Raw genomic sequence first — 19,204 nt, 5'->3', positions numbered from 1 at the left:
TCCGAAAGCCCAAATTTGGAATTTGTTTTATTATCTATTTCAATTTTTGTAAACCTTTAATGAATTGTTGATTAACAAAATCAACGATTTGAAAGCGAGCAATGGCAACACTGCACGAAAAAAAAAAATTTTTAATCTCTAGCTCGCAAGACTGTGTATCTTATATTCTAAAGATATGCTGTTTTTAAATATTTTAGGATATTACTGTTGAATTGAATTTTATATGGTTTAAGTGCGAAGAACATGATATTTAATAAATAAAGGCATTATTAAAAAATGTCCGTTTGGGCGTAATATAAAATCTGAAAGCTTTCAGATTTTTTTGAGGTGGAGGGCAGAGATTTAACTAAATTTCCACATTTGTCTATTAGATATTTAAACCCTCTTAGAAAGAGAAAATACTGATAGCTTTATTTCCGCCATATATAGTATATTAATGTGAGAGAATACTGCTTGCGCCAGCCCGTATACGGAAATGCATTTATTTTAGAAGAAAATCCGCGCAGCTCCAAAAATATAGAAGGTTACAGAAAACGCCATAAAAAAATTCGAATAAATTTGGAGCTGAAATATCACGAATAAAAGCAGAGTTTTACTTCTCATAAAATACTTGATATTTAAAAGTTAATTTTAATGAATTTTTTAAAGCAGGATAATGAAGATGCTATGAGAAACAAATTTCTGCGTTTTGAATTTGGCGATCGAACTTAAATCAACTTTTCGGTATAAAAGTGCAACACCTTTTCTTCACTCTTTTTTTTAAGCAATAAATAAAAATCATACATTTTTGAATTTTTACGATATTTTTCCCCAAAGCAGAAAGAAGATATATTTTCAAATATACAGATGTGATGAAATAAAATTAAGCGAACATTTTTATAAACAACTATAAGGAAACTCCTTTCCTCCACAGTTCCTCAAGCCAATGGTATATTTGCATAGTCATTAAATTTATTATTATTATATTGTAGCATGTCTAAGCAATTCTTTTTTATTTTATTTTATTTTATTTATTTTTTTTTTTCATGTTGCGGAGTTAATTTAGTTTTCAAGGTCAGAAGAGCTAAAATCACCGGAACAGCTCACAACAAGCACAGAAGTATTATCTATCTTCTCTGAATTAAACGTTAGTCAAAACACTATTACGAGTCGCAACAAACAAAAGCATGATCGAAAACAACGATGGGTGGATGGATTTTAAAAAATAAATAAAAATTCGAACCCCTCCGAATCCTTTCTCTTTGTGAGCCGACTCTATATTCCGTCCACTCATCCAATCAGATCACGAATAGAGTCCCGACACAGAATTATGTCAATGGGTCATGACGTAACGCTACCTTTTTTTTTTTCACTCCTTTCCTCTCCGCCTCTCCCGCCAGGTTCAATGCACTCGGCCAGGGTTGAAGTTTCTTCAACCAATAATCGCGCTAGTTTGCATTCGGGGAAAGTTGCAGGGAGCTCAGTGGGTTACAGTTACAGTTAGGCCTAGTAGCACCTTGCTCGTGCGCAGCCGTGTTTTGTTTGTTGTTATTTATACCACATTTGAATATTCGGCAAGTGGACAGACAGTGTGTGTGATCTTAGAATATGGAAAATATGTGCTCGAAATTTAGTGACAATAGCTTAAGGTTACGAACTCGGTTACAGTTATGGCAGCGGTAGGAGTTTTTAACGCGATTTTTTGCTATTTTTACAATAGAACAAGTGTCACTTTTTTGACGTACAAATTTTAGTGTACCACGTGAGTGTTTGTGTACGTGTGAGTGTGTTATATCCGGACAGGGACACCAATTATGGGAGAGGAAGACACCAATGAAAGTTATGTCGAAGACAGGAGGCCAAATTCTCAAAGCAACAATATTTCAGTGCCAACAGAACAAATTGGTATGTTTAATTTATTTTATTTTTATTTAATTTTAATTTTCAAGCTCCTTTGTTTATAAAGTTTGTTTACAGTTTTCATCCCAAGTGACATTCATTCCGAAAACATAGCAGAACTGTAATTAAATTACTTTTGAGCAACTAGCTATAGTTTAATTTAGAAGTCAAACAACAAAAATCGGCGAAACACCGATTTTTGTTGTTTGACTTCTAAATTAATATTTCTTCGGCGTGTTATTGTATCTTAATAACTATAGTTTCTTATTTTCTGATGAATTATACTGTTCGGAAGTGTTCTGTGTCAGTTAGCATAAAACAGAATAAAATGAATCACACTTCGCACAGAAAAACAACTTACTTTTGCGTATGTTTATTAATAACTCTAAAAATGACATTTGTAAAAAAATGATAAAATCGATTTTCTTGCTTTCTGCTTAACAGAAAATGATCACTTAAAATGAGGTGTTGGTAAATATCAATTTTCTCGACACGGTTTAATCTCTTTTTATATATTTTTTGCATATGTACTTACTTCATGCATTCAAGCCCCCCCCCCCAAAAAAAATTAACAAGAACAGTATAAAAAATTATCAATCAAAATATAATGTACCTAAAATTATGTATGGATACTGTTTTTTGATCATGCTATTCAATTTTAATTGAAATAAACTGAATGGAAATGATCGTTTATCATAAAGTAAAATTTGGCATTATACCATTGTATTTATAGCATTGTCTAAACCGAAAACTTGAATGCTAATGTTTTGTTCCCAAAGTAAACTGAATACTTAGAATTGCTTCAGATTATGAAGAGAAGGAAAATATCTAAATTTATGTTTGCTATTATTCATGTGACAACAAAGTAGTATTTTTCCTCATAATTTAATGTAGATAAAGGAAATACCAACTCTTATCATAATAATAATGATCTAATATTCAAATTCTGAATAGTCATATTTTCTGCCGATACAATAATGTAATGTGTTTTAGTTAAGATTGACACATCACATCGTAGGAAAATGTGTTGCTTCTCATATTAGCTGAAAATCAAAAATAATTAATATCTTCTCACAAACTTTGTTTTATTATTCATTTATATATTAAATTTATTACTATAAAAATCCAATTGTTTGGCCTTTTCGAAAAATAATTCGTTTATATAATTTCCAAATAAAAATCATCGTGATAAGTATGACATGAATGTGTCCACCAGTCTTAAATCTGAACAATTTTTCATAGCAAATTCTGGTCAGTGATGCAAACGCATTATAAGGGATTTATTTAACATTGGGATAAAGGTAACATTAACATTGTTGTTGTTTGGTCTCCTGTGGAGGTGGTCGCCTTAGCGAACAGTATTAGCGGTGCTAAATACTGTTATTGAATTATAGTAAAGATTTCCAAAGATAATCCATTCGTGATTCCAGATGATTGTGATCTCTTTTGAAAATAGTCATGTTTGAGAACATGCATGTTAATAATATTCAGTACCGTTATCTACACACTTACAGTTTGTCTACCATAAGAAAAGCTCTCGCCAGTTAGTCTGCAGCTGTCTGTTGCCGTAGAAACGAGATTTCACCCATTTTCCGAAGGGATGTCTTGAAGATTTACTTTTCAGTTTGCCATCTTGGCGCATTTAAAAATGAATTGGCAACCTAAAATGTTCCCCCCTATTTGAAATATACTCGCCCTGTTGCTATAGCGACCGCCACCCGCCAGACACTGTAGCGGGAACTCTTCTTCTCGCAGACAGACAGTAAAATCTGTGCGCATCTGTCTGTTTGTTTGTTTGTAATATCCGGAACGGCAGGGAGTTGAGTTTCGGGACAGGTACCCCCCCCCCGGATTCCAAAAATTCGTGGGAAGTCATTTCGACCATTCTCAACTTCGTATGACTTTAACCAGCCGAGATATGGAGTGTAACTGTACAGTCATTAGGGTTTTTTTTAATAAGGGAGAGGTGAAATTCAGCAATACCGTCGCCGGGACTCGAACCTCGGACCTCTCGAATACTCGCCGAGTCTGCTGACCATTACACCACGAACGCATTCTAAGAGGGCGGAAGAAATACCTTACATCCTCTCCCTTTTAAAGTGCGACTGGGGATTAGGGGACCCAGTCGCCAAATGCTGGTGGTAGAGAATCATCATTTACCACCTTTTTTTTTAGATCGGGTGCCACTGTAGAGACATTAAGTATTTTTGATACGGGAAACATGATAAATGACACGAACCTCGGACCTCTCGAATACGCATCGAGCGTGCTGACCATTACACCACGAAGGCATGCAGAAGGGAAGAAGAAAATACCGTATATAGCGTGTACATGAGCTACTTTCCCTTAGAAAGTTCTCCACGAAGGTCTCCCTCCCTTCAGACCGATAGCCCTGGTGTGCTTTTCCATAATAAATCTAAACCAAACCCTTAGACATTAGGTAAATCTAAACCAAACCCTCAGCTGTTGCTTTCTGGGCGATAATCGATTAAACAACAACAATAGTAACTTATTACCTAATTCGTATAAATAATTCTAAGCTCCTAATCATTTCACTGGCGTTAACTTATCATGTTGACATTACTCGAATGGTACTTCGTAACCATATTTTATTTATACGATATAATATGCATGCATATAATATCATTTGGTGGTCATTCGTCTTATTTCTCACACTGTGGTTTTTGTAAAGAACTTATTCACTGCGCTAATAAAAGCCATATCATTACTTGAGAACTTTTTTTGTATTCTCATTATTTTTAATCTCCAGGAAATTCTTTGTTTCTTTAATTCGGTTAGAATCAATAAAAGGGCATGTTCCTTTATGCGTCAGTTCTAATGAATTTCCTTATTTTGTCCATGCACTGCTTAGCTGAGTTTAAGAAACTTTTGTTCTTTACCCACTTTGTTCATTGCATTTTGTTTACCCGTATGCATATTGTTAGGTATTCACTTACTGCTTCGCTGCGTAGATTAATCAAATCCTCTCTTTTTCCCCATAACATTATTTGAATGAGATGTTATTCCTTGCTATAATAGAGGCGGTTTTAATCCTATATTGCATAATAGCTCAATTCAAGTTTTTCATCCGTACTTCTACACACGCGTCTATATTATTAGCCCAAAATGGCTATTGATTTCGTTTTGGTATTTTGCGTCGAAAACTTTAAATGTCCGTTTCACTTTTCAGATTGTTGCCACCAAACATCACAGCCCTGTGTTATATTTTAAAAAATTAAATAATGAAGAGTCTGCATAAATGTACTATGTATGTTTCTCGCATTGTGATAACACAGCGGTACCTAGAGCCATCCAATTTTAACGTAATCCTCCACACAATATAGGCATCTGAAAACCAAAATTTGGAATTTGTTTTATTATCGATTCCATATATTGTATATCTTTAACGAATTTTTTTTATTAACAAACTCAAGGATTTCGAAGCTAGCAATGACAACACTATACGGGGGGGGGGAATTATCTCCAGTGTATCGGAAATTGTAAAGATATGCTATTTTTAAATATATTGTGATATTGCTGTTCAATTGAATTTTATGTGATTTAAATGCCAAGAACATGGTATTTAATCGTTAAAGGTAACACACAATGCCCCTTTTGGGCGTAATATAAAAGCTTTCAGATTTTTTTTTTTTTTATCTTATATTAAGTATTAAAATTAGAACGGGAGACTTTTAAGCATTCAATGATGAGTAGTGATGAGTCGGTACTACCGAACCGGGTATTCTGTAACGGGTACTTAGTTGTAACGGGTACTGAAAATCGGTACATCCAAGTACCCGTTACTTCAGTACCGAAATCGGTACTTTTCGGTATTCGTTACTTCTGTACCGAAACGGGTACTTTTCGGTATTCGTTACTTCTGTACCGAAACGGGCACTTTTCGGTATTCGTTACTTCTGTACCGAAACGGGTACTTTTCGCTATTCGTTACTTCTATACCGAAACGGGTGCTTTTCGGTATTCGTTACTTTGTAACGAAAATATGCGTCTCTTCTCGGTATTTCGGTATTCGTTACTGGAGCATCGATGAGGGTTCAGCTCACTTCGGTTTTGGTACGAGGACAGTAGTATCTGGTTGCATTTGCGAAAGGGTGATATAAGCTCCTTGTGTCCATGAATGGTCTGCTCCTCAGACACTTCCGTAGTTGACGTGTTTTCTGATATTAAAAATCTACTCCGTACAGATAAAATCAAACACGTGGTGACGTGGCAGAGTTCCTTCAGTGCGCAAAATCGTTAGCTGCGTATTTCGGTACTCCAAATCGTTACTAGGGTACTTTGGTACTCCAAATCGTTACTAGGGTACTTCGGTACTCCAAATCGTTACTAGGGTACTCCGGTACAGTAAACCGTTACTAGGGTACTCCGGTACAGCAAACCGTTACTCCGGCATTTCGTTACTTCGGTACTCCAAATCGTTACTTGGGTACTCGGTACTTGAAAGCGGGTTTCGGTACTTTTCAAAGTAACGGTTACTTGAGTAACGGGTATTTTGTACCGGGTACTTGTCTGTACCCGTTACTCCGTTACTCTCGTACCGGGTACAAGAATGTACCGGAGTTGCCCATCACTAATGATGACATGTAGACAACACTGACATGTAGACAACACTGATTAGAATGTAAACAAAACCTACCAGAAGCTCGCCTCCGACAGCGGCCATCATAAGTAGTGACGTCATACCGTGACATTTCGTGACTTCGTTTTCATTGCACTGGGCATACAGAGGAGGCTCATTCCATTCATTCTAATCTCCTTGTGTCCATCAATGTTAGAATATATCATCCCATTTAAATTTGGAGATAGTGCTCGTCTATGGCTATCCCAGTTTAAAGACTGGTGAATGAACCGCACCAATCCCTAAACTCTTAAACCACACCAATCCCTTGTACACAGTTCCTCACTCTTTTTGGCTAAAGTAAATGTCGAGGATCCTAGTGAACTCTTAAGCGACTTATCGAGGAGTTCAAATAACTAAACTCGTAGACTCAAGAAGGGTTAACTGCACTTTATTTCACTCAAAATAAGATGAAGAGTTGGCCCCTTTCTCGGGCTTGCAACAAAGCCTCCACTTGGGCTTAAACTCAGAATAAGAAGTAAGAACTAAATTATAATTAACTAAGAGACTTAGCCGAAGCTAACAGAACGCAGTTGACTCTTAATTTAAACTAGCCGGCGAATGTTAAAAGTCACGTAATAAACGGCCGAGCGTAACAGTTTCAAGAGAGATTTAGCCGAAGGCAAACACGAGCTACTCAGGATTCCTAGTTCTATCTCACGAAGTAAGTTGAACCTTTCTTAAATACTACTTCTAACTCATTTGCATTCAACTCGATTCTAAAACCTCATTCTGCTAGGAAATTGTAAGTGGAAACAAGAATTGATAGGAAAGCACTTTAAGATTAAAATAACTTTTATACAATTAAAATATACCTTACACCAGCGGTGCCCAACCTAGTGCCGATCGTTTCAGCGGTGCAGATTGTTTTGTATGTGCTCGCCAGCCCGATTAGGTACTACGAACAAAAAATATTTTAAAAATAACCATTCATTTATATTTCTTAATTGTTAAAATATGGTAAGCATTTATAGTCATGAGAGATATCTTGCAAGACGTTGTAAAATAACTGATTGCTGACTGACGAACTTGACAGCGAACATGGAATCTTACTGCTTCACTGCGATGTTAGATGGCTCAGCAGAGAAAAAGTACTTCAACGATTTGTACAACTTTTTTCACCAATAAAGCAGTTTTGGGGATCCGGAAATGAAAGTTATAAAGAATTGGAAGATAATAATTGGTTATCCGATTTGTATTTTCTCGCGGATATAACAGCTAAACTGAACAAACTGAACGAAGATCTCCAGGGAAAACCAGAAAACCCTTTTTCGATTGACTGGGACTGTAACTGCTTTTCAGATAAAGTTAAATTTGTGGATAAATCAGATGAAGGAAAACAATTTCACCCATTTTCAGAATTTATCGAGCCATATTAATAACCACGAGTGAAATACTCCGGAAACCTAAATGCACTGAATGTGAAACAGTGAAATACTCCGGAAACCTAAATGCACTGAAAAATAATTTTGAACTGCGCTTCTCTGATTTCCATAAAGTTCAACCAATATTATTATTCATCTCAAACCCCATTTGCCGAAATTAATATTTCAGATGTATCACATAAGATTGGAAATATGTTTAAAAAAAATGTTGATGTTTTTGAAATGTGCTCGCCAGAGGCCAAAGGTTGAACACCACTGCCTTACACCTTAATACCCAGTAATGGTCAAGTAGGTAACACAGTTCGTTAAACATGGGTCCAGTCGTAGTCGAGCAGACCATACTGTTCTTTAAAAGGTTACCCCAACTCTGGAGGAGTAGAGCATAATCATTTCTTAAACATGAACCTAATACTATGTTGAGTGACCACACACCATCCCTTCAACTATAGCTCACTATTAATCGAGTGAAAAACATCATTCCTTGAATGCGAGCGGGGAAATGGTCGAATGGATCAAACTATTATTTAAACTTGAGATTTTCGTGCTGGGCTTCGAAAGAGCTAATCGGTGGGGACTTTGCTGATATTTATTAATCATGAATGACATAAAATGTGTATCGCTTTACCTTAGGAAAACTTTCTATTATGCATTCTGTGATTGGCAGCCTTCTAATACTCTGGCTTAATTAATTAATTAACTATTCCAGCCGAATTTAATTTTGGATGCCCACAAACAGCCAAGGGAATAAAGTGGCTGAAGTCGTAGAACTCCAAATTAGAGGCGTCGCTGAACACTGGTAGTTCGGTCCGAGGTTCGAATCCCGCGAACGGGCTGATTGCATGGGCGTTTTCGTGGTTTTCCCCATGTGTAACGTGTATACGAGCCAGTTTCTCCCCTTAGAAAGTCCTCCACGAAGGCAGCCCTCTCTCAAGGCAGATAGCCCTCGAGTGCTTTGCCGTAATCTAATCTAATAATCTATTAAACCAAATTAGAGTCCAATTTGCCTAAATAGAGGAGATATATTTCTCGCTTAACATAAATATTTTCCATCTGAGAAATCATCCGAAAAAGAATTTTTTTTCAAAGATTTAATATTCAAGTTTTAAGAAATTTAACATAATTCAGAAAAATCTCAGTCGTATTATGAGTAAGTGGTAAAACTCATTCTAGCTTTCTTAAAAACAAAAAAATTAACTAAAGTTCTCTCAAAGGAATAAGATCTTTACTTTGTAAAGCGTGCCAGGTTGCTCATAGTTGAAAACGTATTGGTATAATGCTGCTGAAGATGTATGTTGCATTGAAAGACCAAAGAGGATGCTAGAAGTAAAATCTTAATTGCACAGGCTTTTATTGGCTGCTAATAATAATCTATATTCTGTTCTCAGGAAATCCTTTCGCGGATCGCGGAAGTAAAATGAATATTCAACGTAGGCGGAAAATCTGTATTGTTTGGTGTGCGCTCAAAAGAGACACAGTCACAGCGCGAGCGAAACAAGTTTCCAGAGTTGAGAATCTCTTCCTGATTAGTTTTATTTCGTTGCAAGCGAGAGGGTTCAGTTGAAAGCTCTGTGTCTATTGTTACAGCAAACATTAAGAGTGTTTAAAAAATAATAGCTCTTCTGCTTTAAGATGATAGTTTTGGGATAAATAATATTTAAAAACATTTCTAAAATAATGTAAAAAAATAAAAAAACTGGAAGCTGTCAGATTTTACATTACGCCCAAAGGGGCGTTTTTTTATGTTATTGAATATCATGTTCTTCCCACTTAAACCGTAAAATTCAATTCGGCAGCAATAGCAATATAGCAAAATAATTTTAAAATGAGCATATCTTTAGAATTTCCGATACACAGTCTCGCGCCCTGGAGATAAAAAGTTTTTTTTTTTTTTTTCTCCCGAAATCGTTTATTTTGTTAATCCAAAATTCTTTAAAAGTTTTACAAAATATAAAATAGATAATATAATAATTTCAAGATTCAAAATTTGGCCTTCCAAATACCCATATTCGGTGAAAGATTACGTTATTGAAAATTGGATGGCTTTAGGTACCGTTGTTTTATCGCAATGCGAGAAACATACATACATTCATGCAGACTGTTCATGATTTAATTTCTTCAACTAGGGCGATAATATTTAGTGGCAACAGTTTGAAAGGTGAATCGACGCAAAATGCCAAAACGAAATTAATAGCCCTTCTGAGCTAGCACTCCTCCGGGCGAATTATATGAGTTTAGAAAATAGTAGTTAGTATTAAAACCTGAAAGCTTTCATTCTCTCCCCCCCCCCCGTTTCTGTCAGAAATGTGAAAATAAGGGTTTCTGACTTTAACATAGTCTTCGAGAGAAGCTATAAAAATAAAAACCTACTGTACTTTTATTACGGTGTAGTTATTGTAGAATATAATAGACAGTTTCAAGAGGTGAGAAAAGAGTAAAATTCAAGCTTTCTACTGGAGAAAGAAACGAAACATCAATCATGCATGCATATTAATGCTCACAGTTGGCATTGGGGTAGAAAAACGGAGAAAAATAGAAACTGAGAGCGTTTTTGAGTGATGCATTTCAGCGCCACTGTAACGTCTTTTTTGGTTTGCGTTTTGCAACTTAAATACTACTTCTAACTCATTTGCATTCAACGCTATTCTAAAAACCCATTCTGGTTGGAAATTGTAAGTGGAAACAAAAGCGATAGCAAAGCACAATTAAATTAAAATATACCTTACATATTTATAAATAAATCACAAAAGTAAAAGAAATTAACATAACCTAACAGGCTAAATGCTACCTTAATCCGTGCTGTTAGGCAAAATGCTACCTTAACCCCGTGCTGTTTTACAACATGCGTGTTGTAAAATAGCACGGATTTAAGTCTCTGGTCTTTGAATTTGATGTAAAGAAAAAATTTGTTTGTAAAAGTGATTAGGACGTAGCAGGATTTATATGATTCGAGTACTCTGAAATAGGTCGAGCTCTTATTTCAGACTTAGAAGGGGGGTCTGAAGCCGTGCAAAATCACTAATCACTGACGTAATGCCTTAGTGTCAAGGCTAAGTCCAGGGGCGTCTGTTCTATAGCGCTATTAAGGCTTCAGTGATGTTCTGGGGAAAAAAAGGGGGAAGAAGAGAAAAGAAAGGGCTTCCAGCGAGGGAGGCGGATTTTTATTTATTACTTTGGGTCCTAACAAGGTCACCTCTTTGTGCACTTCTCGGTAAAAGAACATTCTTTCCTCCCCCCTCCTCTCTGGTATCCTTCTCGAGACATTTCATAACCAGGTACCAGGTATTGAGACTCAAACGAAATTTTAAGCAGTTAAAAGCATTGAACAAAGTCACAGCCCCCTATGTACATGCTTCTTGCTAGTTGCAGATAACATGTAAATTGTGTTCCCATTTCTGTGATTCTTTAGGTATCGTATTTCAGATAATGTCTCGAAATGCAATCAGTCGAAAAGCAAAAATGAAAAAGGTTTAAAGGAACTAATGGGATTTATCGAAGTTTATCTCCTCCTCTGCCTTTTAAAGATGGGCTGAGAGACGTCATGGTTTTTCCAACCCCAAACTCTTCTCTTGTGGGGGGGGGTGGAAGGGGCAATCCTTTCACGAAATGTAGATAACCGAATCTTTTCTTACGTCACTGCATTCCAACCATGGACCTTATAAGAAATAAACTAACCCAGTGGGCGGGGCGCGCGTCACCGACATGTCCGGAAGAAAGAGTAGGGACGATCTGGTTTACTTTAACACTGAAACCTATGGGGTTTGTATCACATAACTTTTTTTAATTATTAAATGTGATACGTTGTATAGTGATGAGATTATGAAAGTCACAGTTTCTTTTAAATAGGATTTAATATATCTCATTAAATCACTTTTTACTGCATTTCGCGCATTTTTTTCACGCGTAATTCTTGTACAAACATCTTTACTTTGGTAAAACGGTAAAAATTCTAAGCACAAAATTTATAAACTTTATTTTGCGTAAAAATAAAGTAAAATTAAATAAGATTGATAGTACGTGAAGCTTTGAAAAAATAAATAAGGTAAAATTAAACAAGATCTGATTTTTTTTTTTTTTTTTTTTTATTTAATAAACATTTTCAGGCAGTGATTCTCAAAACTATAATAACATTACAAAACGATTATTTATTTGGTTATATCATCATTAAATTATTAACATTAAAGTGGATTATTTATTTTAGTAATTTATAAAATTCGGAGCATAAAATTTTCTGAGTGTGACGAAAGGGGGAAAAAAACCTAAAATAAAATCTAGAAGCACTCAGATTTTATATTACGCCCAAAAGGAACCTTTTTTTAACGTTTTGTGTGTTACCTATATTTATTGAATATTATGTTCTTCGCCCGTAAACCACATAATTTGAAAACAACATATCTTTAGAAATTTTGCACTGGAGATAAAAATGTTATTTTCCGTACAGTGTTACCATTCTTTGCTCGCTTTGAACTCGTTGAGTGTGTTAATCAAAAATTCGCTGAAGTTTTACAAAATATGAAATAGATTAAGACAAATTCGAAATTCGACCGTCCAGGTGCCCATATTCGAGTGGAGGATTACATTATTCAAAATTTGATGGCTCTAGATACCATCGTTTTTGTCACAGTGCGAGAAACATACATTTATTCATGCAGATTCTTCATTATTTAATTTCTTTAAATATAATACAGGGCGATAATATCTGTTAACAGCAATTTGCAAGGAGACACGGACATTTATAGTGAAACAACGCAAAATGCCGCTTCGAGATAATAAATTAAATTAACAGTAATTAAAAAAAATCTTATGCAGAACTAAAAATAAATTTAAAAAATAATCACTATAAAATACAAGAAAAATTAATTATTACGGTTAAATACAATTTTAATATTAGAATTAAATGTATAAAAATTAAGGAGTCAAAAGTGTTTATGACTACGATGTATTATGAAATATAATTGAAATAAAATTCCTTTATAGAAATTGTGCTATAATACTCATCTATAATTTTAAAAAAGCAGCACAATTTCGAATTTTAAAGAAAATTTTCAAAAATTCGTTTTTAAATATTTTAGTATTTTTTACTTAAAAGCATAAAAATTGCAAGAGAAAATTTCTTGTTTGAAATTTTCTATTAGTTCAGATTTAAAATATTAATTTCTAAAAGAAGTAGTTACAAATTTCCTTACAGCATAAGAAAAGCTAAAAAATTATCCAGCCCTGACGAACATGCAATAGCTTTATAATTTTTTGGAATGCTAATTATGCTTGATAAATATGTTAAATTTTTAAAAATCAATCTCAGTTTCAAAAATAAAAATATGGGGAAATTCTAATTTATGAAATGAGCCGCTACAACCAGCTTTTTCTTGACAATTATACACGGTGCAATAGGCAACCACTGCAAGTCGTCCCTACTCCTCCGGATGTGATCAAGGTGACAGCCGGTAACGCGTCAGACGAGGGAGAAAACCCATTAGGGTTGGTCTATTTCTTATAAGGTACATGATTCCAACTCACCACAGAACTAACTGTCCATTCGCAACAGAGTAAAACTGGTATGGAAGAACTGTATATAAAATTGCAGCAACTCTGTTTTTACAAGCGCAATTACCCAAGGATTAATTTTGAGATTAATATCCATTTTCCCCATCTCAAAGCTCGATACACCGCAAAGAATGTTAAATTTGCTTGTGGACTTCGTAAGTATGTAATATGATCAGAAAGCTGCACTGATTACAACAATGTTCGTATTCTATCGCTAAATGATGTTCATACTTTTATCTTAATAATTACTTTTATCTTAATAACCATAATATTTTTAGCCCAAAAGAAGGGATGTTTGTCCCGAACGGGGTATTAGCATTTTGCGTCAAAACACTTAAATGCGTCGTATTACTTTTCAAATTGTTGCCACCAAATGTATTATATTTAGAGAAATTAAATAATGAAGAATTTACATGAATGTATGTATGTTTCTAGCATTGCGAAAAAATAACGGTACCTAGAGCCATCCAATTTTGAATAACTTAGTTCTCCAACCGAACATAGGTACTCGGAAGCCCGAATTTTGAATTTCGAGTTTGTTTTATTACCTATTTCAAATTTTGTAAAACTTTAACGAATTTTTGATTAGCAAACTCAAATTTTGAAAATTCAATCAACGATTTCAAAGCGAGCAGTGGCAGACCTTGTACGAAAATAAACATTTTTATCTCCAGCGCGCGAGACTTTGTATCGGAAGTTCTAAGGATATGCTGTTTTTAAATATTTTGTGATATTACTGTTGAATTCAATTTTATGTGTTTAAAGTACGAAGAACATAATATTTAATCAATAAAGGTAACACACAAAACGTTAAAAGTACGCTCCTTTGGGTGCAATATAAAATCTGAAAGCTTTTCAACTTTTTATTCCTATTATTATTATTATTATTATTGCGTGCGTATGGGTTCGTTTGAATTGAATGCACAAGTCCGATGAAAAATGGACAAAATTTTATTATTATCACAACAAAAATGCTTAAATTCTCTCTGATATTCTTTCAGTATTACAATATCTCACAGTAGTTATCTTTTAACTACTCAAACGTTCAATAGAACGTAATTCAAAACAGCTAAAGAAAGCTAATCCGCGAATTCGCTAATCAACAAGAGCAGTTTTCTAAACAAACTCTTAAAACAATATCAACAAACTAACTAGTCATGGAACTGAAATCGAAATCGAAATCGAGTCAATGGCTAGGCGGCAATTAGTAGCCAACCGCTACTTTAACCGTCTCTGTTGGTAAATTGCCCTAAGGCGTTGGTACTTAAGTTTTTAATTAAGGCGATTTACGCCGCGCCAACTAGGCGAAACTTGTCAAATTTTGTGAAATGTAGGTGGAGTAAGGGAGATGATTGGCAGGAGCCTGTCACGCGGGTGGTCACCAAACATGGAACTGAGAACCTTTTATAAGATTTTAAATCGCGCGCGAAAATTTTCTGGAACTTTCTCGAAATCAAAAAGAGATATTTATTTATTTATTAAATGTTAAATGCACGCGCTCTTGTATTTTTAATCTTCCGGCTTAGCTTTCTTTTAATATTCGTCACGCGCTGCACTGCGCGGGGAATAAAACAATTTTATTTATAATTCAACTAACATTAGCTATTCAAATACCAAATTCGTAAGAATATTATTAAGGATTACGTATCACAGTATTCGAAGCTATTATAAATGTTTGGTTTGGTTTAGTTGATTATGGCAGAGAACACTAGGGCTATGCCTAAGGGAAGACATGCCTTCGTGGAAAACTTTCTAAGGGAAACACACGTTACACATGGGAAAAACCACGAAAATACCTATCCAGCCAGGCTTTCGCCTAGAATCGATCGCAGGTCAGAACTATCAGTGTTTAGCGATTTTACCGCTCGGCCGCTGGTAAAATGCTAGTATAAAGGATTTTTAAAAATAATCATCCCGGAGACATCTTAAATTCGAGTAGTTTACATAGCCTTTAATTTTATCAGAGAAGAAATTATCAGCGGTATTAAGCACTGTTGAGCTAAAATTCAAGGCAGATGTTAAACTAAAATTTTTAACAGCACACTTTTTGACGCTTAATTTAGGTTTAAAGAATCGAAGCGGTGCTGAGCTGACTTCGTAATGAGGATTTAATAGAATGAAGAAGTGTCCTCTTGTTGAAATTGTACTAGGATCTACAAATTGTATGACCTAAAAATTTTAATCTTCCAGCTGCCAAATAATCAAAAGTACTCATTGGGAATCACGGAAGGTTGCCAATAATTTTATTGGAAAGAATTGAAAGGGAACTCACCAAACAGACAGAAGTTGGACACCGCAGCTGCTTGCACATGCAGGTGGCACTCAAGCAGATGGCAATTTTTGGAACTAATTAACCTAGTTGAAAGTTAATATTTTGCGTGTCTAAAATTTCAAAAAATATTTCATTGTTCTAATCTTTATCAGATCGAAATTCGAGTTCTTCAAGCGTTGTCACATAATATATATATATATATAAATATAAAATAAACAAATTAAAATAAAAATCTGAAAGATTTCAGATTTTCAATTACATCCAAAGAGGCGTTTTTTTTTTTTTTTTTTTTTTTTTTTTTAACATTTTGTCTGTTACCTTTACTTTTTAAATATCACGTTCTTCGCACTTAAACCATAAAATTCCGTTCAAGAGGTTTTTATGGTTTGGTTTATTTAATTATGGCAAAGCACACTAGGGCTATCTGCCTAAGGGGAGGGATGCCTTCGTGGAAGACTTTCTAAGGGAAACTGGCTCGAATACACGTTATACGTTGGGAAAACCACGAAAACGCCCATGCAGCCAGCCTGTTCGCGGAATTCGAACCTCGGAATGAACTATCAATGTTCAGCGACTTTACCGCTCGGCCACTGGTGGGTCCAACCCCGTTCAAGAGGAATATCGCAAATAGTTATAAATTAAGCATATCTTTAGAATTTCCGATACAGAGTCTCGCGCGCTAGAGATTAAAATATTTTTTTCTGTACAACGTTTTCTGCCAACGTCACGTCATAGAATTTATTAACTCGTTCAAACATTGCGGGTTGCAAATATAGACCCTAACACCCCCTTTTTTCAGAATTAATATTAAAGCTTGACGTAATAGTAAATAGTAAATATCATTAGTGACACAAAGGCCCACCAGTAGCCGAACGGTAAAGTCGCTGAACACTGGTAGTTCGGTCCGAGGTTCGAATCCCGCGAACGGGCTGGCTGCATGAGCATTTTCGTGATTTTGCCCATGTGTAACGCGTATACGAGCCAGTTTCCCTTAGAAAGTCCTCCACCAAGGCATCCCTCCCCTTACGCAGATAGCCCTGGAGGCTTTGCTATGATCACACATACACATTAAAATTCATAAAAGTAGCTTTATTGGAGGAATTTGAATAGCTGTTATTTTTCTTAGCCAAACAAAAGTCGACAGTTATTTACATTGATTCGTTACCAACTGAACATGTTTCGGCGTTAGTCGATGAAGACTTAAATCAGAATTTATAATTTTGTACGCAATTGCTACAGAGATATTTAAAGATTTTGCAATAGCTCTTTGCGAGGCTGGATTTTCTTTTGAGATGCGACTTAAGATTTAATTAATAATAATTTAGATAATTGCGACTTTAGATTTAATTTAGCTGTACGTATCTTCGTTGGGTATGCATTTCTTGCCTTTTTTCCCAGTTAGATGTAAACTTTGACGTTTCTTTCCTTGCATATTAATTATGTCACTTATTTTACGTGTAGAGATATTAAAAATCATGCTTTTATGATCTTTCTTTTAATAATTGAATAAGAGTATTTCTCTTTGGACAGCGCAAAAATATAACCTTTGATCCATTGTTTGTTTTTCGGCGACATTTTAAAGAAAGGAATATTTTTAATGCTGCAGACGGTAATTAAACCTTATCCAACTTGATGCCAGTCACGTTTGTGTTTTAAAATTAATATTTAAATTCATGGAGAAAATCAAAATTGTTACAAAAATGTGTCAGCACTCTCTGTATGTGATGACATATAGATTTAGATAATCCTAAGTGATCAAATATATATGTTACCGTGAAAATCCGAAATTGGAGAATGTCGACTTTTACCGGAGAATGTTAACATTCACCAAATACGTCGGTGAAAGATCGAATATTGCACTATATTCTTGTATATTCGGATCCTCACCGCTATATGTCGACAATCACAGATATGCTCTGGTGTAAGTCGAAAAGAGAGGTCATAAAGTTCCATAATAGTTTAAGTTGTTGCAATAAATAAGATTTGAATCACATAATTTAGTAAGTTTTTTATTACTGTTATTTTATTTTCTCATTTAGAACGTACTGTATAATTAAGTAAGTTTTTAACTTCTATTATTTTCCTTTCTCATTTTGATTGTGTGTTTTAGGTTCTCATGTTCTTAAGTTCTTATTTCAAGTCTCAAGTGCGTTTATTCGCGACTGAATTACGGAGAATATTGTTATATGTTCAACATTCACCATTAGTACATGGTGAATGTCGACATTGACCGGTGTAAGTCAGAAATAAGAGTATTTGGAAAATATTTCGGACACACACCAAGAGACTATGTGAATGTTGACATTCACCGGTGAAAGTCGACATTCTCCAGATTTCGGTCTTTCTCCGTAACATATGTTATGTAAAAAGTAGATATTAGCCATATATCATGTCTGTATTAAACATCACATACAGGTAATAGATAGGTAAAAAATTTAGATATATGTGATATAAACAGTGTATTAAATAATTTTCAAACTGATATTTTTATATTAGAATATGGTTCTCGATACTGAACAATAAATCAGCTTATATGGAATACAATTCTTAACTAGGAAGGAGCAAAAGAGGAGAAAGAGAGAAGGGGATGTGAAAAGAGCAAAGTTTCCAGAACTGTTAAATATGGTCTAAGCAGGTTACGCTATTTTTCTTATCAGATACAAAGGTATTATCATAAATTTCTATAACTGGATGATAATAGTGAACGATTACATTTAACAGCAGTGTATGTGATCTGTAAAAGAGTTAGAAATATATAGAATAAATGTACTTAAGAGTACTTTATGTAAAAGCCTTTATTTTTTTTTTTAATATATTTTTTTTCCTGGTTTCTCTCTTTTTACTTCCTTGTACGAAGTAAAAAGGAAGTATCGTAATCGCGAAAAGTTTCAGGCAGCATATTTCAACGAAAATATCCATTTCGACCGCTATCGAATGCAATTTAACGATGTTTTTGCGTGACATCTGTGCGTAAGGACAGAATAAAAGACACCTTTCCTCCAAAAAAATTATAAAACTGCTTTAAAATTAATTCTGAAGAGAATTTTTCGTGGCGTCTGTACGAACGTACGTACGTACGTATCTCGCATAACTCAAAAACGAGTAGCCTCAGAACGTTGAAATTATGTATATAGGACTGCTATAACATGTAGATGTGCACCTCGTATTGTGGTTGCAATCGGCCGCGCCAAACGTATATAAATATATTTATATATATATATCCACTATGTTACCCGGCTCAGTGATCTCAGTTTCTTTACTCTTATATGTTTGTAAATTGTACATTTTTTGCTTTAAAAATGATTGAATTATGTTGTTTTTATCTTCCGGTTAAGGTTTTTATGCCTTTCGTTATTCTGGAAGCAATATTTGTGCAATTATCAACAATTTAAAAGCTGTTTAAGTGCGGTTAAGTTTTAAATAACATGGCGGACATATTTGTTTACATTTGAAACAGCAGAATTGTAGATTTGTTGCCAATCTAGAGAG

At 34.7% G+C, this 19,204-nt stretch overlaps 1 protein-coding gene across 2 annotated transcripts in view; it reads left to right on the top strand.

Annotated features, from left to right (window-relative positions):
• The first annotated feature begins 1,492 nt into the window (after window positions 1–1,492).
• Eip75B (Ecdysone-induced protein 75B) overlaps window positions 1,493–19,204 on the top strand; it is a 262,655-nt gene continuing 244,943 nt past the window's right edge. For both annotated transcript variants that reach the window (XM_085822844.1, XM_085822843.1), the window contains exon 1: window positions 1,493–1,884. In XM_085822844.1, coding sequence (XP_085678970.1) covers window positions 1,794–1,884 — 91 coding nt within the window. In that variant the 5' untranslated portion in view covers window positions 1,493–1,793. The remainder of the gene's footprint in view (window positions 1,885–19,204) is intronic.

Source organism: Stegodyphus dumicola, chromosome 8 (genome assembly GCF_044657685.1).
Source record: "Stegodyphus dumicola isolate Sdum_Otavi_A_Nest chromosome 8, ASM4465768v1".
In the NCBI taxonomy this organism is placed as follows: domain Eukaryota; kingdom Metazoa; phylum Arthropoda; class Arachnida; order Araneae; family Eresidae; genus Stegodyphus; species Stegodyphus dumicola.
The sequence above is the reverse complement of the archived record's forward strand: the minus strand, read 5'-3'. Positions and strand labels throughout refer to the sequence as shown.